General features: G+C 39.2%; 1 protein-coding gene across 1 annotated transcript in view; it reads left to right on the forward strand.

Annotated features, from left to right (window-relative positions):
* The window catches only part of FANCA (FA complementation group A), a 442,214-nt gene that overhangs the window by 123,435 nt on the left and 292,800 nt on the right, over positions 1–25,979 (forward strand). The window contains 2 exon segments of the mRNA XM_053699359.1: positions 8,349–8,425; positions 12,184–12,288. Coding sequence (XP_053555334.1) covers positions 8,349–8,425; positions 12,184–12,288 — 182 coding nt within the window.

A 25,979-nucleotide genomic window follows, 5' to 3' on the forward strand; every position in this document is an offset into this window, starting at 1 on the left:
TATCATATGATTTCTCCTATGCAAATATTCCTCCTTTACGTCGGTCGAATGACTGGGGAAGGCGGAGCCTAAGAGGGATCATGTGACCAGCTTTGCTGGGCTCTTTGCCATTTCCTGTTGGGGAAGAGAATATCCCACAAGTAAGGATGACGCCGTGGACCGGACACACCGTTGGAGAAAGTAATTTATCAGGTAAACATAAATTCTGTTTTTTCATTTGCTTCTGGTTGCTAGAGGCTTGTTCATTGGCATTTTTTCCCATTCCTGAAACTGCCTTTTAAGGAATTTGATAGATTTTGCTTTATATGTTGTTTTTTCTCTTACATATTGCAAGATGTCTCAGATTGACCCTGGATCAGAAGCTTCTTCTGGAAAAACGCTGCCTGATGCTGGTTCCACCAAAGTTAAGTGTATCTGCTGTAAACTTGTGGTATCTGTCCCTCCGGCTGTAGTTTGTGATGAATGTCATGATAAGCTTCCTAATGCAGATAGTATTTCCATTAGTAATATACCATTACCTGTTGCTGTTCCATCAACATCTAATACTCAGGATGTTCCTGTTAATATAAGAGATTTTGTTTCTAAATCTATTAGGAAGGCTATGTCTGTTATTCCTCCTTCCAGTAAACGTAAAAGGTCTTTTAAAACTTCACATTTTTCAGATGAATTTTTAAATGAACATCATCATTCTGATTTGTCTGTTTCTGATGATGATTTTTCTGGTTCAGAGGATTCTGTCTCAGATATTGACACTGATAAATCTTCATATTTATTTAAAATGGAATTTATTCGTTCTTTACTTAAAGAAGTTTTAATCGCATTAGAGATGGAGGAATCTAGTCCTCTTGATACTAAATCTACTAAGCGTTTAAATTCGTTTTTTAAACCTCCTACAGTTATTCCGGAAGTTTTTCCTGTCCCTGATGCTATTTCTGAAGTAATTTCTAGGGAATGGAATAATCTGGGTAATTCATTTACTCCTTCTAAAAGGTTTAAGAAATTGTATCCTGTGCCATCTGACAGATTAGAGTTTTGGGACAAAATCCCTAAAGTTGATGGGGCTATCTCTACTCTCGCTAAACGTACTACCATTCCTACGGCAGATAGTACTTCCTTTAAGGATCCTTTAGATAGGAAAATTGATTCCTTTCTAAGGAAAGCTTATTTATGTTCAGGTAATCTTCTTAGGCCTGCTATTTCTTTGGCTGATGTTGCGGCAGCTTCCACTTTTTGGTTGGAGGCTTTGGCACAACAAGTGTCAGATCATAATACTCATAGCATTGTTAAACTTCTTCAACATGCTAATAACTTTATTTGTGATGCCATCTTTGATATCATTAGAGTTGATGTCAGGTATATGTCTAGCTATTTTAGCTAGAAGAGCTTTATGGCTTAAAACTTGGAATGCAGATATGTCTTCTAAGTCAACTTTGCTTTCCCTTTCTTTCCAAGGTAATAAATTGTTTGGTTCCCAGTTGGATTCTATTATTTCAACTGTTACTGGGGGGAAAGGAACTTTTTTACCTCAGGATAAAAAATCTAAAGGTAAATATAGGGCTGCTAATCGTTTTCGTTCATTTTGTCAGAATAAGAAACAGAAGCCTGATCCTTCCCCTAAAGGAACAGTTTCTGTTTGGAAACCATCTCCAGTCTGGAATAAATCCAAGCCTTTTAGAAAGCAAAAGCCAGCTCCCAAGTCCACATGAAGGTGCAGCCCTCATTCCAGCACAGCTGGTAGGGGGCAGACTACGATTTTTCAAAGAAATTTGGATCAATTCGATTCACAGTCTTTGGATCCAGAACATTGTTTCACAAGGGTACAGAATAGGTTTCAAGGTAAGGCCTTCTGCAAGAAGATTTTTTTCTTTCTCGCATTCCAATAAATCCAGTGAAGGCTCAAGCATTTCTGAAATGTGTTTCAGATCTAGAGTTGGCTGGAGTAATTGTGCCAGTTCCAGTTCTGGAACAGGGTCTGGGGTTTTACTCCAATCTATTCATTGTACCAAAGAAGGAGAATTCCTTCAGACCAGTTCTGGATTTAAAAATATTGAATCGTTATGTAAGGATACCAACATTCAAAATGGTAACTATAAGGACTATTCTGCCTTTTGTTCAGCAAGGGCATTATATGTCCACAATAGATTTACAAGATGCATATCTGCATATTCCGATTCATCCAGATCACTATCAGTTTCTGAGATTCTCTTTTCTAGACAAGCATTACCAATTTGTGGCTCTGCCGTTCGGCCTAGCAACAGCTCCAAGGATTTTTTCAAAGGTTCTCGGTGCCCTGCTATCTGTAATCAGAGAACAGGGTATTGTGGTATTTCCTTATTTGGACGATATCTTGGTACTTGCTCAGTCTTCACATTTAGCAGAATTTCATACGAATCGAATTGTGTCATTTCTTCAAGAACATGGTTGGAGGATCAATTTACCAAAGAGTTAATTGATTCCTCAGACAAGGGTAACCTTTTTAGGTTTCCAAATAGATTCAGTGTCCATGACTTTGTCTCTGACGGACAAGAGACGTCTGAAATTGCTTTCAGCTTGTCGAAACCTTCAATCTCAATCATTCCCTTCGGTAGCCTTATGCATGGAAATTATAGGTCTTATGACTGCTGCATCGGACGCGATCCCCTTTGCTCGTTTTCACATGCGACCTCTTCAGCTTTGTATGCTGAACCAGTGGTGCAGGGATTATACAAAGATCTCACAGTTAATATCTTTAAATCCAATTGTACGACACTCTCTGACGTGGTGGACAGATCACCATCGTTTAGTTCAAGGGGCTTCTTTTGTTCTTCCAACCTGGACTGTGATCTCAACAGATGCGAGTCTGACAGGTTGGGGAGCTGTATGGGGGTCTCTGACAGCGCAGGGGGTTTGGGAATCTCAGGAGGTGAGATTACCCATCAACATTTTGGAACTCCGTGCGATTTTCAGAGCTCTTCAGTCGTGGCCTCTTCTGAAGAGAGAATCGTTCATTTGTTTTCAGACGGACAATGTCACAACCGTGGCATATGTCAATCATCAAGGGGGGACTCACAGTCCTCTGGCTATGAAAGAAGTATCTCGGATACTTGCTTGGGCGGAATCCAACTCCTGTCTAATTTCTGCGGTTCACATCCCAGGTGTAGACAATTGGGAAGCGGATTATCTCAGTCGCCGGACGTTACATCCGGGCGAATGGTCTCTTCACCCAGAGGTGTTTCTTCAGATTGTTCAAATCTGGGGTCTTCCAGAAATAGATCTGATGGCTTCTCATCTAAACAAGAAACTTCCCAGGTATCTGTCCAGATCCAGGGATCCTCAGGCGGAGGCAGTGGATGCATTGTCACTTCCTTGGAAGTATCATCCTATATCTTTCCGCCTCTGGTTCTTCTTCCAAGAGTGATCTCCAAGATTCTAAAAGAGCGTTTGTTTGTTCTGCTGGTGGCTCCAGCATGGCCTTACAGGTTTTGGTATGCGGATCTTGTTCGGATGGCTACTTGCCAACCTTAGACTCTTCCGTTAAGACCAGACCTTCTATCCCAAGGTCCTTTTTTCCATCAGGATCTTAAATCATTAAATTTGAAGGTATGGAGATTGAATGCTTGATTCTCAGTCATAGAGGTTTCTCTGACTCCGTAATTAATACTATGTTACAGGCTCGTAAATCTGTGTCTAGGAAGATATATTATCGAGTCTGGAAGACTTACATTTCTTGGTGCTCTTCTCATCATTTTTCCTGGCATTCTTTTAGAATTCCTAGAATTTTACAATTTCTTCAGGATGGTCTGGATAAAGGTTTGTCTGCAAGTTCTTTGAAAGGACAAATTTCTGCTCTTTCTTTGTTGTTTCACAGAAAGATTGCTAATCTTCCTGATATTCATTGTTTTGTACAGGCTTTGGTTCGTATAAAACCTGTCATTAAGTCAATCTCTCCTCCTTGGAGTTTGAATTTGGTTCTGGTGGCTTTACAAGCTCCTCCGTTTGAAACTATGCATTCTCTGGACATTAAATTTCTTTCTTGGAAAGTTCTGTTCCTTTTGGCCATCTCTTCTGCTAGAAGAGTTTCAGAGTTATCTGCTCTTTCTTGTGAATCTCCTTTTCTGATTTTTCATTAGGATAAGGCGGTGTTGCGGACTTCATTTAAATTTTTACCTAAGGTTGTGAATTCTAGCAACATTAGTAGAGAAATTGTGGTTCCTTCATTGTGTCCTAATCATAAGAATTCTAAGGAAAGATCGTTGCATTCTTTGGATGTAGTTAGAGCTTTGAAATATTATGTTGAAGCTACTAAAGATTTCCGAAAGACTTCTAGTCTATTTGTTATCTTTTCCGGTTCCAGGAAAGGTCAGAAGGCCTCTGCCATTTCTTTGGCATCTTGGTTAAAATCTTTGATTCATCATGCTTATGTCGAGTCGGGTAAAACTCTGCCTCAAAGGATTACAGCTCATTCTACTAGGTCAGTTTCTACTTCCTGGGCGTTTAGGAATGAAGCTTCGGTTGATCAGATTTGCAAAGCAGCCATTTGGTCTTCTTTGCATACTTTTACTAAATTCTACCATTTTGATGTGTTTTCTTCTTCTGAAGCAGTTTTTGGTAGAAAAGTACTTCAGGCAGCTGTTTCAGTTTGATTCTTCTGCTTATAATTTCAGTTTTTTTCATTATAAGATTAAAACTTTATTTTGGGGTGTGGATTATTTTTCAGCGGAATTGGCTGTCTTTATTTTATCCCTCCCCTAGTGACTCTTGCGTGGAAGTTCCACATCTTGGGTATTTATTATCCCATACGTCACTAGCTCATGGACTCTTGCTAATTACATGAAAGAAAACATAATTTATGTAAGAACTTACCTGATAAATTAATTTCTTTCATATTAGCAAGAGTCCATGAGGCCCACCCTTTTTTGTGGTGGTTATGATTTTTTTGTATAAAGCACAATTATTCCAATTCCTTATTTTTTATTCTTTCGCACTTTTTCCTTATCACCCCACTTCTTGGCTATTCGTTAAATTGATTTGTGGGTGTGGTGAGGGGTGTATTTATAGGCATTTTGAGGTTTGGGAAACTTTGCCCCTCCTGGTAGGAATGTATATCCCATACGTCACTAGCTCATGGACTCTTACTAATATGAAAGAAATGAATTTATCAGGTAAGTTCTTACATAAATTATGTTTTTCATACTTTCACCAAATTTTATTATTTTATGTTTTGTCTCGGCAGAGGCAGCTTTTGGCAAGATGGTTATTCAGACTGTAGTTCCTGGTAAATTGGTTCCTGCCTTTCATTTTTGTCCCACACAATTTTTCATGGACCCCACAGCTTGGGTATTAGTTCCCAACAGTATGGAATTTTATGGACTCTCACCACCATAAAAAAGAAAACATAATTTATGCTTACCTGATAAATTCCACAAACCCACCCGATTTCCTAGTGACAGCAGTTCTAGTTTGCACCTCTTTACCCTTCATACTTCCTCCTATTCTTGGCTATATAAAATACTGGGAGGGTCAGGGAAGTAGAGGGGATATTAAAGCTCTTGGTGTAGGGTGTCTTTGCCTCCTCCTGGTGGCCAGGTGATGAATTCCCAACAGTAAGGAATTTTGAGGACTCTCGTCACCAAGAAAGAAGAGAGCTGAGGCGATATGATACATTTCTCCTGTCTAATTAGTATACTGTATGTGCTTCATTTATCATTGAAAATAATGTAAGTTTGTGTTCCATGAAATACCCCAAAGTACTAAAATGTATATATTTGTAGTGTAAACTTTTTCAATAAAAAAGGACACTATAATCTTATATAAAATATATATATAATTTTTACAAACATAAAATTTTTTCAAAAAAAAACTCCCAACCCCCCAGAACATAAGATAATATAAATATATATATATATATTTATATATAGTTTGTGAAAATAAGCACTCACTGGTCTAACGACGTCTGTGACAACAAGAAAACCTTTTTATTGATGTGACGTTTTCGGGAAAAAAAACAGTCCCTTCCTCTGACAAACAAAAAGTGCACAAAATAAGCCTTATATAGGCCCCAAGAACCCTCCCCTAAGAGAACAGCCAATCCTGATCGTTCAAATACCACACCCCCACAGACAACTAATAATAAGTTGTGACAAATCCCCAATGTAAATACAATCCAATCTAGTGTACGTAATATATAATAAAATCTAGTGTACTTGTACTCTAGGGTAAACCCATATGGGTTTACCCTGAATTAGGATTGCAAGTACACTAGATTTTATGATATTACGTACACTTGATTTGATTGTATTTACATGGGGGATTTGACCAATCCCCAATGTGAATAACCTTGACCAATTTTAGGCACATTTTTTATGATAAATAGGGGCATTAATTTGTGCTTGCATTTTTAGGCACAAATATAGGAGAACATCAATGATAAATCTTGCTCTATATACAATAGAATTGAATAATTGACAAATGCACAAAAAAAGACAATACAATAGGGCTTATTTTGAATTTTAAATGAGCAGTAGAATATTGTATTGCAAATTTTAAAGTTCATCCAATTTTCCCTTTTGGGAGTTTGGATCAGCAATTTCATTTAGATCTATCAAATAATTGATGGAAACAGTAATATTTCAGTAGTGACATTAGGTTTATTGGATTAACAGAAAATGTGCAATATGCCTCCAAATGAAATTAGACAGGTGCATACATTTGAGCACCCTTGTCATTTTGTTGATTTGAATACCTTTAACTACCTAGCACTGATTAATTGGAACACACAATTGATTTGGTGAGCCCATTAAGCCTTGAACTTTATAGACAGGTGCATCCAATCATGAGAAAAGGTATTTAAGGTGGCCAATTGCAAGTTGTTGTTCTCTTTGACTCTCTTCTGAAGAGTGGCAACATGGGGGCCTCAAAACAACTCTCAAATTACCTGAAAACAAAGATTGTTCAACATTATGGTTTAGGGGAAGGCTACAAAAAGCTATTGCAGAGATTTAAGCTGTCAGTGTCCACTGTGAGGAACATAGTGAGGAAATGGAAGACCACAAGCACAGTTCTTGTTATGGCCAGAAGTGGCAGGCCAAGTAAAATATCGGAGAGGCAAAGGATGGTGAGAACGGTCAAAAACAGCCCACAGACCACCTCCAAAGACCTACAACATCATCTTGCTACAGATGGTGTCGCTGTACATCGTTCAACAATTTAGCGCACTTTGCACAAGGAGAAGCTGTATGGGAGAGTGATGCGGAAGAAGCCTTTTTTTGCACACACGCCAGAGTCGCTTGAGGTATGCAAACGCACATTTGGACAAGCCAGCTTCATTTTGGAAGAAGGTGCTGTGGACTGATGAAAAGATTGAGTTATTTGGTCATAACAAGGGGCGTTATGCATGGCGGCAAAAGAACACAGCGTTCCAAGACAAACACTTGCTACCCACAGTAAAATTTGGTAGATATTCCATCATGCTGTGGGGCTTTGTGACCAGTGCCGGTACTAGGAATCTTGTTAAAGTTGAGGGTTGCATGGATTCCACTCAATATCAGCAGATACTTGAGAATAATATTGAGGAATCAGTCACAAAGTTGAAGTTACACCGGGGGAAGGTGGAATGGTCCAAAATACCTTCATCCAGAATCCAGACACTCATTACAGGCTATAGGAACCATATAGAGGCTATTATTTCTGCTAAAGGCGGCTCTACTAAATATTGATGCGCTATTTCTGTTTGGGTGCCCAAAATTATGCACCTGTCTAATTTCGTTTGGATGCATATTCCACATTTTCTGTTAATCCAATAAACCTCATTTCACTACTGAAATATTACTGTGTCCTTCAGTTATTTGATAGATCAAAATGAAATTGCTGATCCAAACACCCAATTATCTATAAATGAAAATCATGGAAATTGTCAGGGGTGCCTAAACTTTTGCATACAACTGTGTGTGTGTTTGTATATATGTATATATATATGTGTGTGTGTGTGTGTGTGTGTATGTATGTATGTATGTATATATATATATATATATATATATATATATATATATATATATATATATATATATATATATATATATATATATAAAAAAAAAAAACACTTTTGCACATGTTCAGTAGTAGCTGGGGCCTCAAAGTGTGCATATAAAAAGTATGTGCACTTTTTTTTGATAATGGAAATTTATTGGAAAGTTGTTGTTTTTTTTAAAATTGTATGCTCTATATGAATCCTGAAACTTTAATTTTGACTTTATTAGCCCCTTAAACTGTAATTTTTCACAATGCAGCACTGAATAATGTTATATAATGGAGAGAATCAGAGAGTGTTACAAGCTTGCTAATTAGTTTGTTTAATTGGTGTGTTTCTATAGAGCAGATAAAATTCCTGCAAACACCTTCAATACGTATCTAGAAGCTTGTGATCAGGAGAAGCATCGGAAAATTGGAGGTGAGGATCTATTGTTTATATTACTGGTGGCTGTACTTATCTTCATCTTAATTCAAGTACTTTTAACCTCTTAAGGACCACCTACCTACACTGTACATCGCTAGTGCTTCTATGGGGATTGCGTTATTAATAGCATGCTCTTGCCGCCAGCTGTAAGACCACACTATTTCCGGTGACCAGAAGGCAGCAGTGAGGGTATAATAGCATGGCTTGTGGCAAGACCAGCGCTATTATAAACAAGAAAACCCTTAAAGGAATAGTCTTGTCAGAATTAAACTTTCATGGTTCAGATAGAGCATGCAATTGTAAGTAACTTTCTAATTTACTCCTATTATCAATTTTTCTTCGTACGCTTAGTATCTTTATTTATTTAATAATTGTAGGTTTTCTAAACTGGGAATATGGACCTTTGAGTTTAAAGCGTTTATGTAATAGCTTTCAATGTGGGATAAACCAGTGAGACCTATAAGGAAGTATTATATAGATACATATATATAGTTATATGCATACAAAGGAAACGGCTCTATTTAGCGAAATATGACTGTTGAGGTGAAGGAGACCATTGTGGCGTTTCTATTATTTCTATTGCCCTAGCCTATAATAGACATATAAAATCTAAATATAAGTGCCCTCGGACCAAAATTATACATGCCTTCCCGAAGATGAAGGTGTGACATAACCTGCATTGGTTCAGATAGGACACAAAGCCATTTATATTGTCCCAATTAACTCCCACCATCTGGGCATGGCCCTATACCCAGCGATAGGTTGACATACAGAAGCAGATGTCGTCTATAATTTAGACACAAAATAAATAAGATAAGGTAATCTAGAAAGGCATAACTTACAACTACTACCTCTAGGACATGCTCAACTTTTAAATGTATATGTACTTCCAACAGTGTTGAGGTTGCAAGATGGATTTTATAAAAGTGAATCAGCTATAGTCTTTAGTCCCCTAGGAGGCGCATCGTATATAACAAACAGATTCTGCTACTCCTTTCTATGCACCATTTATATTCCAGCCCTCATCAATCAAGGAAAATAAATATGGCTTAGCCAAACAGCAATATAATTTAACCAATTCCCGATAGGATCTATATCTTATAGCTATAACTTTCCACCTAGTAGTAAAGAGTTTAACATTAACCTTAGTCGGTGGGACGCAGAGGTAAAAGTTTATAAATTCTTAGTTGGGACCTACATATATAGAGGTAGGCCATATGTCTGTAGAGGGCAACTCAATAAATATAGGACTGGAAATCTTGGAGAGGGCCAAAGTAATATAATGAAGTAAGCCAAACGTGTACATAAATATGCTATGAGCAAATTATAATTAAACCTTGACTCCCCTCCAGTGGTAGAAGATGGCAACTGCAACTTCCAAAAAACAAATTATTTTAAATCTATATTCCTCAGTGTGCTATATTTTTTATGTAAATGGCTCCAGTGATAAAGATCTATAACTTAAAAAAAGGTAGAATATCTGTATATCCTTAACAAGCAACCGCTATTGGAGACCATAAAACATTACATAATACAACTGCAACTACAGAACTGCACAGAACACATAAGCATCAGGTTTGCCCCTCAAGTGTAGAGAAAAACAGAGTTAAAAAAAAGACTTAAGCCAATGCCTTGCTTGGCCAAAGTCCAATGATGGGCATTCTAAAGCATTGTCAGAGCTTATAAATATGCAGTGGGCTATGTATGTATATGTAGATAAACAAAGTCTCTAAATAAGACTCTCCAGTTCATAGCTAACTTAAATCACAGAGTATATAAATCTATACAATACCACAATCTAAAGAGAATTCTTGCAAAGAGCTAACAACCCATTACTTATAAAGCTAATAAAAGTGAAACAAAGTAGGCTCTATATGTGGAAAGTTCTAGAAGCCCACAAGATCATGTGTATATATAGCCGACAATTGTTCAATAAACCTGTAAAGCTAAACAAACAATGCTTAACATAAAACAGTAACAATAATACAGAGGCAGTGCTAGGTTCGTTCAATACGTGCATAGATAGGTTAACAGGGTATATAGCCCTTTTTGGGCTTAGTATGACATGAAATGTATTATTTATCACGGTCAATAACAAAATAATTCTATTGTCATATAGTTTAGGGTAATGTTGCTAAGGTTATGATCAGAATGTGACGACTCTATAGAAAGGAACAATAACTAGTATCATAATCTCCCTTAGGTTAGACTTCAGGGATTTAGTTGTACATTAATAAGTTATCACATCTAGTGGTCTATTAATAGATATGACAGCTGGATCATGTCAGCATTATCATAACACTTGTTTAATAACTCTAACACAATATCAGAACCCCTATGTGGGACCATTTTTAAATACATATTAAATAGGCAATACAGTGAAAATCAACAACAAGATAATCGGCTTATGGACTAATGTAGGTCAACAGATATCAAGCTCATGTCTCTAGCGCTTAGCCAATACCGGACTTGTGGACTATTGGGGCTAAATAGCTATAGGTCGGCCTTGTACAACGGATCCAACATGGGAGCTCACCCAAGATCGTCACATGGCGGTGGGATGCATCAAGTATCAGAGCTTTTGTATAAGACGGCTTTTCCACAGATTCAAGAGTTCCGTGTAAATACTCGCCATGCATTCAGTGAGCCTGAACTAGCCGTTGTCCTCGTTCTCCTCCACTTTAGGCCAATCTCTATCTGTTCTGGCAGCTTCTGAGGCTTAGCCGGTGAATAATTCCTTTCTCCTATAGCAAGAAGCGGCGGTTGATTAAAGGCCTGTGACTCCAGGTAGCGTGCAACATGATCTATTGGTACTGGCTTACTAATATCACTCTTTAGGAGCTCTTCGGTAATCACTTCAACCTTCTGGTACAGCTCCTCCTTAGCTATTACTGTATCAAAAGTGAGTGGTGAATGTAAAAGTCCCTTATTTTCCCCGCCAATTACGCTTGTGTTTGCAGGGTTTAAATAGACCTCTGTTGAAGTTCCGGTGTCTTCTATGGAGACAAGAACTCTGTTTAAAGTTGTAACAAATTTTAGCTGGTAGGAGGTTAGGAGTTGGCTTAGTTCAACTAAAAACTGCTGGGCATTTTCCATGATGATTTATTGACCCACGGAGGTGGCAAGATGGCTGCCATCTCTTCTGTAGAAAATTAGTTCTCCACTCTCAGCCCAACTCCAGAACGCCTGCGACAACGATTACTGGTCAGTAAATGCTGGTTTGGAGTCAACCATGTAACCCTCTAATAGCAAGATCATATTAGGTTGATTTTAAAGCAGTTAGATCTGGAGCTCTGAAGATGTTCGTCCATTCATGTTTGCTGCTGGCTCCGCTCCCCTTAGTATCTTTATTTGAATGTAAACTGGCCCATTTTTGGTTAAGCACCTGGGTAGTGCTTGCTGATTGGTGGCTAGATTTAGACACCGATCAGAAAGTGCTACCCAGGTGCTGAATTAAAAATGGGCTGGCTTGTTAGCTTACATTCTTACCTTTTCAAATAAAGATAACAAGAGATCAAAGAAAACAGTTATAATAGGAGTAAATTAGAAAGTTGTTCTTAAATTGCATGCTCTATCTGAATCATGAAAGTTTAATTTTGACTAGCCTATTTCCCTAACGAGCGGCAACGTATATTAAGGGGTTTAAACCCCGGAATTATAGCAATGTTGAATGAGACAATCAACCAGCTATATTTTTATCATAACTAGTTTAATTGTTGGGATCCTTGATTATGCATTCTTCCTCTTCCCAGGCACTGAGAGAATAAACCCAGATTTGCGAGAAGAGCCCCTTGAGAGACTGAGATCAGCGTTATGTGATTTGCGCCCCTTAGTTACAGGCTCAAACAAATATGAAGGTAGGTGGCATATGACATATTCTGTGTTGTTTCATTGACTATGGCTTCCATTTACAATGCATCAGGCAGACAAAGTTCTCAGCAAACGCTTGTGCAGCCCTATTCCCTGCTCTCACACAACCTTTTTAGCTCGCAGTTCATGTGTCTGCATGAACTTCAAAGCTGAATCCACAGCTTAGTAAATTGAGCAATTAGGCCTTATAAATGTTCTGTGTTATTTTATCGTTTTCCTTCCTAAAATAGGGACAGCACCTGGCCACCAATAGGAGGCAAAGACAACTCAGCCAAAGGCTTAAATATCCCTCCCACTTCCTCATTACCCCAGTCATTCTTTGCCTTTCGTCATGTTAGGAGGTGGCAGAGAAGTGTCAAGATTCGGAGAGTCCTGAAAAAGGGTATCTGCCCTTCGAGATAGGACTGGAGTTATAAGTATACATGTCAACCTCTCAGTGAGAGTATTGATGAAAGTTAGAGTCTGGAGATGCAGGGAAACTTTTTCTGTGAAAACCATCCAGACTACCGCTAACAGCTTCTAAGCAATCCGTTTTGACAAGTTTCACTGCCTGCTTTCTCTCACTTAAGTCCATGTCAGGAGTGCTGCTATAAGACTGTGACACTTGAGAGGCTGTGTTCTGTTCCACAGCATGGATCCTGGAGGTAAGATCGTTTACATTTTTACACATAAAACGCTATAACAGGGTCACAGTGTGGCTCCTTTATACCTTGATAGGATCCAAGGTTAATATCCTCTGAAGGGGGTTTATTGAACAGTTGGGGTTAATTAATCAGTGTATTATTTATTCACATGCTGCTTTGTGTGTTTTTTTTTCCTGGGCTTTTAGACTGTGTGTTTTTGGCTGGAACAAACAGGTTTCACTTTCGTTTTTGAAAGTGTTGCACAGCTTCTATTACTTGCTGTACTTGTAATAACAAGGGAAGTACGGTCTTGCACTTCATGTGACCGGGTGTGGTCTATGTTCATTTCCTCTATTCCGGCTGAGACTTAAACCTGAGGAGAGCGTTTCCTCTGTTAACTGTCTGGGTCTAGGGGATGGTGAGTGCCCCAGCCATTGGGAGTATAAAGGTGCAGTTTTCTATAATAATATTAAAAAAAAACATTATTTGTGTCCTTCTGTGGGTATAACCTGAGCTATGGAGGACTCTGACATGTAAGAAGGTACTCCTTCTGTACTAAATCATACCTGTTTATATTGTGAGGAGGCCGTGCTTTTCCCTCCCACTCAATTATGTTCCACATGCCTTAACACCGTTATAAAGTCTAAGAAGGGAGACAAGCCTGCTAAGGCTCTTAGTCCTGCTGAGCCGTCTACGTCTCAGGACTTGGCGTCCCGTGAGATTACTACCCTTGCTACATTATAGACTCCACATACAGTTCCCCGTAGCACATCTAATCCTACATCCGGAGGGGGCCTTCTTCCTGCGGACTTTGGCGCGCAGTTACAAATGGTGGTGTCTGTGGCCCTCGGTGCATTACCTTGCTCTAACAAACACAAGAGAAAGGTTAAATATAGCTCTCCTGACCCGGAGTCATCTAAATATTTATTGGATTAAGCTATGTCCCAGTTATCCGATGATTATCCGATGATGAGTTAACTTCTGTAGTTTCAGAGGGTGAACCTTCTGGGTCGGAGTCCATAACGTCTAAGCCTCCTGCTGCGGAGGAATCATCCTTAAATAAAATATGCAAGTGCTCAATTTTAAATCTAAAGAGGTTCTGTCTACGTTAGAGGTTCCAGAGGCTGCCTGAAGAAGCTATGATACCTAAATTAGACAGTTTACGAAGACAGGAAGGTTCCTTTGACTTTTCCTGTGCTGGTTAAGATGGTGAACATTAAGAACGAATGGGAAAGAATTGGTTCTTCCTTTTCCCCCTCTACTTTTAAAAAGTTGTTCTCTGACTCTCAACTATATTTGTGGGGCTCCATTCCTAATGAGGATGGTGCTATCTCTACGCTTGCTAAACGTACTACTATACCTCTTGAGGATAGTTCTTTCAGAGAGCCGATGGATAAGAAATGGAAACCTTTCTGAGAAAGATGTTTCAACATACAGGATTTTTGTTTCATCCGGCGGCTGGAGTTGCCGCGGTTGCCGGAGTGGCTACCTACTGGTGCGACTTTGTCGGAACTCATTGAGGTGGAGTCTCCCCTCTAATATATTCAAGACAGAATTAAAGCTTTGAGAATTGCTAATTCTTTTACCTGTGATGCGAACATGCAAATTATTCACCTAAATGCAAAGGCCTCTGGCTTTGCGGTCCTAGCCCGCCGGGCGCTCTGGTTGAAGTCTTGGTCTGCGGATATGACTTCTAAGTCCAGGCTCCTTTCCCTTCAAGGGAAAGATTTTATTTTGTCCAGGCCTGGACTCCATTATTTCTACGGTTACTGTATGCAAGGGTGCCTTCCTACCTCAAGATAAGAAGAAAAAGCTAAGGGACGTCAATCTTCTATTTATTTCATGTAATTGGCAAGAGTCCATGAGCTAGTGACGTATGGGATATACAATCCTACCAGGAGGGCTAAAGTTTCCCAAACCTCAAAATGCCTATAAATACATACCTCACCACACCCACAATTCAGTTTTTACAAACTTTGCCTCCTATGGAGATGGTGAAGTAAGTTTGTGCTAAGATTTCTACGTTGCTATGCGCTTCTCAGCATTTTGAAGCCCGATTCTTCTCAGAGTACAGTGAATGTCAGTGGGATGTGAAGGGAGTATCACCTATTGAATGCAATGGTTTTCCTCACGGGGGATCTATTTCATAGGTTCTCTGTTATCGGTCGTAGAGATTCATCTCCTACCTCCCTTTTCAGATTGACGATATACTCTCATATTCCATTACCTCTACTGATAACCGTTTCAGTACTGGTTTGGCTATCTGCTATATGTGGATGGGTATCTTTTGGTAAGTATGTTTTCATTACTTAAGACACTCTCAGCTATGGTTTGGCACTTTATGTATTTATATAAAGTTCTAAATATATGTTTTGTACTTATATTTGCCATGATTCAGGTTTTCAGTATATTTCCTTTTGCAGACTGTCCGTTTCATATGTGGGAAATGCTTTTTTAGGAAACATTTATTTCTTACCTGGTGTATAGTCTCTTTTTCAAACTGACTGTCTTTTAAATTCGCGGGCAGAATTAGGCTCGCAAGGGCGCAAAATGCCAAAGTTTATTGCGTCATTCTTGGCGTGAGATTTTTTGGCGCAAAGTTACGTTCGTTGACTCAAATTTGGCATTTCCGGCCTCTTATTCGACGCAGAGTCCTTCACAAGGTTGCGTCATCTGTTTTTTTCATTATTTAAGATCCCATTCCTATATGCCTCTTGTCTTTTTTCTCTATCAGAGGGCTATGCTGTTTGCATTTTTTCCCATTCCTGAAACTGCCATATAAGGAAATTGATATTTTTGCTTTATATGTTGTTTTTTTCTCTTACATTTGCAAGATGTCTCAATCTGATCCTGTCTCAGAAATCACTGTTCGAACCCTGCTGCCTGATATTAGTTCTGCCAAAGCTAAGTGCATTTGTTGTAAACTTGTGGAGGTTATATCTCCTGCTGTGGTTTGTAATAGTTGTCATGATAAACTTTTACATGCAGAGAATGTATCCATCAGTAGTAGTTCATTACCTGATGCTGTCCCCTCAACATCTAATGCACAAGATATACCTGTAAATTTAAAAGAATTTATTTCTGATTCTATTCAGAAGGCTTTGTCTGCCATCCCACCTTCTAATAAACGTTAAAGGTCTTTTAAAACTTCCCATAAAGTTGATGAAATTTCAAATAACCGGCAACATGCTGAATTATCCTTCTGATGGGGATCTATCTGGTTCAGAAGATCCTGCCTCAGATATTGACACTGACAAATCTTCTTATTTATTTAAAATGGAGTATATTCGTTCTTTGTTAAAAGAAGTGTTGATTACATTGAATATGGAGGAAACGCTTGATATTAAAACTAGTAAACGTTTAAATTCTGTTTATAAACCTCCTGTGGTTATTCCAGAGGTTTTTCCAGTTACTCATGCTATTTCTGATATGATTTCTAAAGAATGGAATAGGCCTGGTACTACTTTTATTCCTTCTTCAAGGTTTAAAAAATTGTATCCTTTGCCAGCAGTTACTTTAGAGTTTTGGGAAAAGATCCACAAAGTTGATGGGGCTATCTCTACTCTTGCTAAAGGTACTACTATTCCTACGGAAGATAGTACTTCTTTTAAAGATCCTTTAGATAGGAAACTTGAATCTTATTTAAGGAAAGCCTATTTATATTCAGGTCATCTTCTCAGGCCTGCAATTTCTTTGGCTGATGTTACAGCTGCTTCAACTTTTTGGTTGGGAACTTTAGCACAAGTATTGGATCAAGATTTGTCTATCATTGTTAACTTGATTCAACATGCTAATAATTTTATTTGTGATGCCATTTTTTATATCATCAAAATTGATGTTAAATCTATGTCTTTAGCTATTTTAGCTAGAAGAGCTTTGTGGCTTAAATCTTGGAATGCTGACATGACTTCTAAGTCTAGATTGCTATCTCTTTCCTTCCAAGGTAATAAGTTATTTGGTTCTCAGTTGGATTCAATAATTTCAACTGTCCACTGGGGGGGAAGGGAGTTCTTTTGCCTCAGGATAAAAGACCTAAGGGTAAATCTATTATTTTTTCGACAAAATAAGGAACAGAAACCTAATCCCTCCTCCAAGGAATCTGTTTCCAATTGGAAGCCTTCCTCGAATTGGAATAAATCCAAGCCATTTAAGAGATCAAAGCCAGCCCCCAAATCTGCATGAAGGTGCGGCCCTCATTCCAGCTCAGCTGGTAGGGGGCAAATTCGGTCCAAAATCATTGGATTCAGAGTATTGTCTCTCAGGGGTACAGAATAGGATTCTCAGAGTAAGACCGCCTGTGAGAAGATTTTTTCTCTCACACATCCCTGCAAACCCAGTAAAGACTCAGGCTTTCCTGAAGTGTGTTTTAAACCTGGAGTTATCAGGGGTAATCATGCCAGTTCCGTTTCAGGAACAGGGTCTGGGGTTTTATTCAAATCTCTTCATTGTCCCAAAGAAAGAAAATTCATTCAGAACAGTTTTGGATCTAAAAATTTTGAATCGATATGTAAGAGTACCAACTTTCAAAATGGTGACTATAAGGACTGTTCTGCAAGGGCATTATATGTCCACAATAGACTTACAGGAATCATATCTTCATATTCCGATTCATCCAGATCACTATCAGTTCCTGAGATTCTCTTTTCTAGACAAGCATTACCAATTTATTGCTCTTCCTTTTGGCCTAGCGACAGCTCCAAGAATCTTTTCAAAGGTTCTCGGTGCCCTACTCTCTGTAATCAGAGAGTGGGGTATTGCGGTGTTTCCTTATTTGGACGATATCTTGGTACTTGCTCAGTCTTTACGTTCTGCATAATCTCCCATGAATCAACTAGTGTTGTTTCTTCAAAAACATGGTTGGAGGATCAATTTACCAAAAAGTTCTTTGATTCCTCAGACAAGGGTAACCTTTTTAGGTTTCCAGATAGATTGTGTCCATGACTTTGTCTCTAACGGACAAGAGACATTTGAAATTGGTTGCAGCCTGTTGGAACCTTCAGTCTCAGTCATTCCCTTCAGTAGCTATGTGCATGCAAGTTTTAGGTCTCATGACTGCAGCATCGGACGTGATCCCCTTTACTCGTTTTCATATAAGACCTCTCCAGCTTTGTATGCTGAACCAATGGTGCAGGGATTATACAAAGATATCGCAATTAATATCCTTAAATCCCAATGTTCAACTATTTCTGACTTAGATAGATCACCATCGTATTGTTCTAGGGGCCTCTTTTGTTCGTCCAACCTGGACTGTGATCACAACAGATGCGAGTCTTTCAGGTTGGGGAGCTGTTTGGGGATCTCTGACAGCACAAGGGGTTTGGAAATCTCAAGAGGCGAGATTACCAATAAATATTTTGGAACTCTGTGGGATTCTCAGGGCTCTTCAGTTTTGGCCTCTATTGAAGAGAGAACCGTTCATTTGTTTTCAGACAGACAATATCACAACTGTGGCATATGTCAATCATCAGGGTGGGACTCACAGGCCTCAAGCTATGGAAGAAGTATCTCGGATACTTGTTTGGGCGGAATCCAGCTCCTGTCTATTTTCTGCGGTTCATATCCCAGGTATAGACAATTGGGAAGCAGATTATCTCAATCGTCAGACTTTACATCCGGGAGAGTGGTCTTTCCACCCAGATGTGTTTTCTCAGATTGTTTAGAAGTGGGGTCTTCCAGAAATAGATCTGATGGCATCTCATCTAAACAAGAAACTTCCCAGGTACCTGTCCAGGTCCAGGGATCCTCAGGCGGAAGCAGTGGATGCATTGTCACTTCCTTGGTGTTATCAACCTGCTTATATTTTCCCGCCTCTAGTTCTTCTTCCATGAGTGATCTCCAAAATCATCAAGGAACAATTGTTTGTGTTGCTGGTGGCTCCAGCATGGCCTTACAGGTTTTGGTATGCGGATCTTGTTCGGATGTCCAGTTGCCAACCTTGGCCACTTCCATAAAGACCGGACCTTCTGTCTCAAGGTCCGTTTTTCCATCAGGATCTCAAATCATTAAATTTGAAGGTATGGAAATTGAACGCCTAGTGCTTAGTCATAGAGTTTTCTCTGATTCAGTGATTAATACTATGTTACAGGCTCGTAAATCTGTTTCTAGAAAGATTTATTATCGAGTTTGGAAGACTTACATTTCATGGTGTTCCTCTCATAAATTCTCCTGGCATTCTTTTAGAATTCCTAGAATTTTACAGTTTCTTCAGGATGGTTTGGATAAAGGTTTGTCTGCAAGTTCCTTGTAAGGACAATCTCTGCTCTTTCTGTTTTATTCCACAGAAAATGTGCTAAACTTCCTGATATTCACTGTTTTGTACAGGCTTTGATTCGTATCAAGCCTGTCATAAAATCAATTTCTCTTCCTTGGAGTCTTAATTTGGTTTTGAAGGCTTTACAGGCTCCTCCATTTGAGCCTATGAATTCTTTGGACATTAAACTACATTCTTGGAAAGTGTTGTTCCTTTTGGCCATCTCTTCTGATAGAAGAGTTTCTGAATCATCTGCTCTCTCTCTCTTGTGAATCTCCTTTTCTGATTTTTCATCAGGATAAGGCAGTTTTGCGGACTTCATTTAAATTCTTGTACTGAGAGGAGAAGGTTGGAACCTTATTATGATAATAGAATGTGTAATATTACTACTTGAGTGTTATACAATGTTGTAAATGTAATATGTCAATTTTTATTATTCAATTTAAATGAAATAAGTACAGTTTGTGACTACACCTTGCTGGATAAGCAGGTTAGTCACCCAAGAGGAAAGATGCTTATATGCACTGAGATAATATCATGTAAATTATGAATTATAGATTACTATGACGTCAAGAATACGAATGTAATTGTGTTTAAAATATAACTTTTATTAGTATCTTATATTAAAAAAGACAGCTTATGTGGATGGTGATGCTGCACTCAAAAATTAAAAGCACACTCACTGTGTTAGTGCAATTAACAGCTTATGCTTTTATCTAGTAGAATTGTAACAGAACTTAGTATAGCAAATAGCGGTAGATTTCAAAGGATCAGTGTACTAAAGAGTATTGCTGAGTGGTCAAATCTTCTTTGGAATTTATTGGCTCTTTAGTAATTCCTTAATTATTATACCCAACTATATAGAAATCATCTTACGCTACGTGAACACCTGCTTGACAGATAGCTGTCTAAAACTTCTGATATGTCTCAGGTTATGGGGATAGTGCTTGTAATATTTAATAAATGATTACTAGGTAGGTATTTTGAATACTACTGAGTATACATAAGCATAAGAGCCTTTAGCGACTAAGTCTATATTTTTTCTAATAATTCAGCATGCTGTTATTTCTAATAGTTATACCACAAGTGAGGCTAATTAAAAAAGGAGGAGACCCCTGACGCGGCGTTTCACTAACGCTTCCTCAGAGGCTGAATTATTAGAAAAAATATAGACTTAGTCGCTAAAGGCTCTTATGCTTAGATATATGTACTTACGCTAAATACCAAAACTACAAAAATACTAAAACCGAGTCTAGCCGGACACAGCAATACAATCTAGCTTCAGTACGGTGGTTGTTAGTGTTTAATACAGAGAAAGGCTCTGTTTATCTCGAAGTGATTGTGTGTTACAATTTTAGGTGGTATTAGAATATTAACAATTATATAGACTTAGTTGCTAAAGGCTCTTATGCCTAGATACATGCATTTACGCTAAATACCCAAACTACTATAAATACTTAAACCGAGTCTAGCCAGACACAGTAATACAATCTAGCTTCAGTATGGTGTTTGTTAGTGTTTAATACAGAGAAAGGCTCTGTTTATCTCGAAGTGATTGTGTGTTACAATTTTAGTGGGTATTAGAATATTAACAATTATATAGACTTAGTCGCTTAAGGCTCTTATGCCTAGATACATGTACTTACGCCAAATACCAAACTACTATAAATACTTAAACCGAATCTAGCCAGACATAGTAATACCAACTAGCTACAGTCCGGTGGTGGTTAGTGTTAAATACAGACAAAGGCTCTGTTTATCTCGAAGTGGTTGTGTGTTACAACTTTAGGGGGTATTAGAATATTAACAATTAGCACAAGCTAATACATACGTAATAAAGGATTTGCCTCTAACTAGAGCTTAGATTGAACTAAGCTATATAGCGCTCGACATATTTTCACATTCTCTCACGAATCATATGTTATATGCTACAATTTACTAGCCCTTTATTTGGTGGAACAATATAATCCAGGGGGCAACAATAATTTAGTAAGCTTGCAACATAATAGATTGTGATTTGCAACTTAAATATACCTGAGGCAACTCTATGTATACTCAGTAGTATTCAAAATACCTACCTAGTAATCATTTATTAAATATTACAAGCACTATCCCCATAACCTGAGACATATCAGAAGTTTTAGACAGCTATCTGTCAAGCAGGTGTTCACGTAGCGTAAGATGATTTCTATATAGTTGGGTATAATAATTAAGGAATTACTAAAGAGCCAATAAATTCCAAAGAAGATTTGACCACTCAGCAATACTCTTTAGTACACTGATCCTTTGAAATCTACCGCTATTTGCTATACTAAGTTCTGTTACAATTCTACTAGATAAAAGCATAAGCTGTTAATTGCACTAACACAGTGAGTGTGCTTTTAATTTTTGAGTGCAGCATCACCATCCACATAAGCTGTCTTTTTTAATATAAGATACTAATAAAAGTTATATTTGAAACACAATTACATTCGTATTCTTGACGTCATAGTAATCTATAATTCATAATTTACATGATATTATCTCAGTGCATATAAGCATCTTTCCTCTTGGGTGACTAACCTGCTTATCCAGCAAGGTGTAGTCACAAACTGTACTTATTTCATTTAAATTCTTACCGAAGGTTGGGAATTCTAACAACTTTAATAGAGAAATTGTTGTGCCTTCTTTGTGTCCTAATCCTAAGAATTCTTTGGAGAGATCTTTACATTCTTTGGATGTGGTGAGAGCTCTGAAATATTATGTTGAAGCTACTAAAGATTTCAGGAAGACTTCTAGCTATCTTTTCTTGTTCCAGGAAAGGTCAGAAGGCTTCTGCCGTTTCTTTGGCATCATGGTTAAAGCTTTTGATTCATCAAGCTTATTTGGAGTCGGCTAAAGCCCCACCTCAGAGAATTACAGCTCATTCTACTAGATCAGTTTCCACTTTTTGGGCTTTTAAGAACAAAGCTTCAGTTGATCAGATTTGCAAAGCAGCAACTTGGTCTTCTTTGCATACATTTACTAAATTCTACAATTTTGATGTATTTGCTTCTTTGGAAGCAGTTTTTGGTAGAAAAGTTCTTCAGGCAGCTGTTTCAGTTTGATTCTTCTTTTTAGAAATTTAGTTTTTTCTTTTATTTATGAGAATAAACTTATATTTGGGTTGTGGATTTATTTTCAGCAAAATGGCTATTTTTATTTTATCCCTCCCTCTCTAGTGACTCTTGCGTGGAGTTCCACTTCTTGAGTATTGCTATCCCATACATCACTAGCTCATGGACTCTTGCCAATTACATGAAAGAAAACATAATTTATGTAAGAAATTACCTGATAAATGTATTTCTTTCATATTGGCAAGAGTCCATGAGGCCCACCCTTTTTATGGTGGTTATGATTTTTTTGTATAAAGCACAATTATTTCCAAATTCCTTTGTTGATGCTTTTTACTCCTTTCTTTTTCACCCCACTTCTTGGCTATTCATTAAACTGAATTGTGGGTGTGGTGAGGGGTGTATTTATAGGCATTTTGAGGTTTGGGAAACTTTGCCCCTCCTGATAGGATTGTATTTCCCATATGTCACTAGCTCATGGACTCTTGCCAATATGAAAGAAATGAATTTATCAGGTAAGTTCTTACATAAATTATGTTTTTTCGTTCTGACAAATCCCAACGACAACAATCCTCTTCCAATCCCAACGACAACAATCCTCCTCCAAGCCCGAGCATCCCAAGAGTACTTGGAAGCCAACTCAGTCCTGGAATAAATCCATGCAGTATAAGAAGCCTGTTGAAAACTAATTGGCATGAATGGGCGGCCCCCGATCCGGGATTAGGATCGTGTAGGGGGCTGAATGTCCCTTTTCTCAGACGCCTGGTTCAAGGACGTACAGGATCCGTGGGTCTTGGAGGTAGTATCTCAGTGATACACGATAGGCTTCAAATCTCATCTGCCAAGGGGCAGATACCTTCTCTCGAATTTGTCTACCAGACCAGAAAAGATGGATGCCTTTCTAGGGTGCATTTGGGATCTATCCTCCTTAGGAGTTGTTGTCCCTGTGCCTATCGAAGAAAGAGGTTTTATTCAAACCTTTTCTTGGTCTCAAAGAAGGAGGGAACTTTCCGCTCAATTCTGGACCTAAAGTGCTTAAACAAATTTCTCAGTGTCCCTTCCTTCAAGATGGAGATAATAAGGTCAATCCTTCCTTTAATTCAGGAAGGCCACTATAGATCTGAAGGACGCTTACCTTCATGATCCAATCCACAGGGAACACTTTCAGTTCCTGAGGTTTGCATTCCTGGACCAGCAATTACAGTTCATTGCCCTTCCGTTTGGCCTAGCTACTGCTCCAAGAATCTTTACCAAGATTCTAGGGGCTCTTCTAGCCGTTGCCAGAACTCAGGGTATTGCAGTAGCCCGTACTTGGATGATATTCTGGTGGAAGCACTATCCTTTCGTTTTGCGGAAGAATTCTCAGAGTCCCTTCTCAGTCTTCTTCGATCACATGGATGAAAGATAAACTTGGAAAAGAGTTCTCTTATCCCAAGTACCAGGGTGGAATTCCTGGGTACTATAATAGTCTCCATATCCATGAGGATATTTCTAACAGACCAGAGACGTTGCTAGCTAACTTCGGCATGTCTTGCCCTCTGGACCTCCTTGAGTCCCTCTGTGGCTCAGTGTATGGAGGTGATTGGTCTCATGGTGTCCTGCATGAACATCATTCCTTTTGCCAGGTTCCGTCTCAGACCTTTACAACTGTGCATGCTGAGGCAGTTGAACGGTGATTATTCAGATCTGTCTCGAAAGATTGTTTTAGACAGCCAGTCGAGAGAATCTCTTTCTTGGTGGCTCTGTCCAGATAATCTGTCCTGAGGGACATGCTTCTTAAGACCATCTTGGGAGATTGTGACTACGGACGCAAGCCTATCCTGATGGGGAGCTGTTTGGGGTGCCAGGAAGGCACTCAGGAGGAGTCCTCATCCCGATCAATATTTTAGAACTACTGGCGATCTTCAAGGCCTTGAAGGCTTGGCCACTTCTGGGTTCGTCCCAGTTTATCAGATTCCAATCAGGCAATATAACCTTGGTGGCTTACATCAACCATCAGGGGGAACGAGAAGTTCCTCGGCGATGATGGAAGTATCTCAGAATCTAGAATGGGCGGAGGCTTACAGCTGTTCGCTGTTAGCGTTCCACATTCCGGGTGCGGACAACTGGGAGGCAGATTTTCTCAGCAGGCAATCCTTCCATCCAGGAGAATGGTCTTTCCATCCCGAGGTGTTTGCAGAGATATGCAGCAAGTGGGGGACGCCGGAGATAATCTCATGGCATCCCATCTCAATACCAAGCTATCCAGGTACGGGTCGAGGTTGAGGAATCCCCAAGCGGATCTAATAGATGCACTAGCAGTGCCCTGGAGGTTCAAACTGATATCTTTTTCCTCCATTACTGCTTCTTCCTCGAGTGGTAGCCCGCATCAAGCAGGAGCGGGTATCGGTAATCCTGATTGCTTCATCGTGGCTGCGAAGGACGTGGCTCGCAGATCTAGTGGGGATGTCCTCATCTCCTCCATGGATGTTACCTTGTCGCAGAGACCTGCTGATACAAGGTCCATTTGTTCATCAAAATCTAGATTCTCTGAGGCTTACTGCGTAGGGATTGAACGCTTAGTCTTAGCCAAGAGAAGTTTCTCTGAGAGTGTCATTGATACTCTTATTCAAGCTCGTAAACCAGTTACTCTGCGTATCTATCACAAGGTGTGGAGGACCTACTTATTCTGGTGTGAAGAGCGGGGTTTTTCCTGGCACAGAGTTAAGTTTGCCAGGATCTTATCTTTTCTCCAGGATGGGCTGGAGAAGGGCCTTTCTGCTAGTTCCCTGAGGGGACAGATTTCAGCCCTGTCGGTTTTATTGCACAAGAGACCGGCTGAGCTTCCAGACGTGCAGTCCTTTAAGGCTATGATTAGGATCAGACCTGTATTTAGATCTGGGGCTCCTCCTTGGAGCCTAAATCTTGTTCTTCGGGTTTTGCAACAGGTTCCGTTTGAGCCTCTGCATTTCGTTGACATTAAATTGTTATCTTGGAAGGTTCTCTTTTTATTAGCTATTGCCTCTGCATGCAGAGTTTCTGAGATCTCTGCTTTGCAATTTGAGCCCCCTTACTGATTTTTTTTCATGCAGATAAGGCAGTTTTACATACTAAATTTAGGTTTTCTTCCTAAGGTTGTGTCAGATCGCAACATCAATCAGGAGATTGTGGTTCCTTCCTTGTGTCCTAATCCTCCATCGAAGGAATGCTTACTTCACAATTTGGATGTGGTTCGCGCCTTGAAGTTCTATCTTCAGGCTCCTAAGGAGTTTAGAGGAATCCTGCATGAACAGAAAAAAGAGGTGCCAAATAGGACAATATTGTCTGCACGAGAGCTAAAACAGAACAATAGCAAAACCTTGCATGTGACTACTCACAAGAGCAGTGGCACAACCGGAGTGCCGGACAAAGCAGATCGGGACCAGCAGAGTCGCCCGACAGACTCCCAGGCACGCCGCAGGGCCGGTCACATGGAATCAATGCACCAATCCAACAACAGGGAGGCGTGAAGATGGGCTGATCACCAACGGGCCAAAGGAGGTGTGTAGTGACGTCTTGGCAGACTTGATGAGGATCAATCTGGATCAGTCTGACCCCATAGGAGACGTAATGGAATAATAATTAGGCAATAGAGCAAGCGTAATAAAAAGTGACTATTGTATTTAAAAGTACACTTAAAAACAGCGTCCTAAGGAGTTAAGACAATCTTCCTCTTTGTTGTTTATTCGGGAAAG

Source organism: Bombina bombina, chromosome 1, assembly GCF_027579735.1.
Source record: "Bombina bombina isolate aBomBom1 chromosome 1, aBomBom1.pri, whole genome shotgun sequence".
In the NCBI taxonomy this organism is placed as follows: domain Eukaryota; kingdom Metazoa; phylum Chordata; class Amphibia; order Anura; family Bombinatoridae; genus Bombina; species Bombina bombina.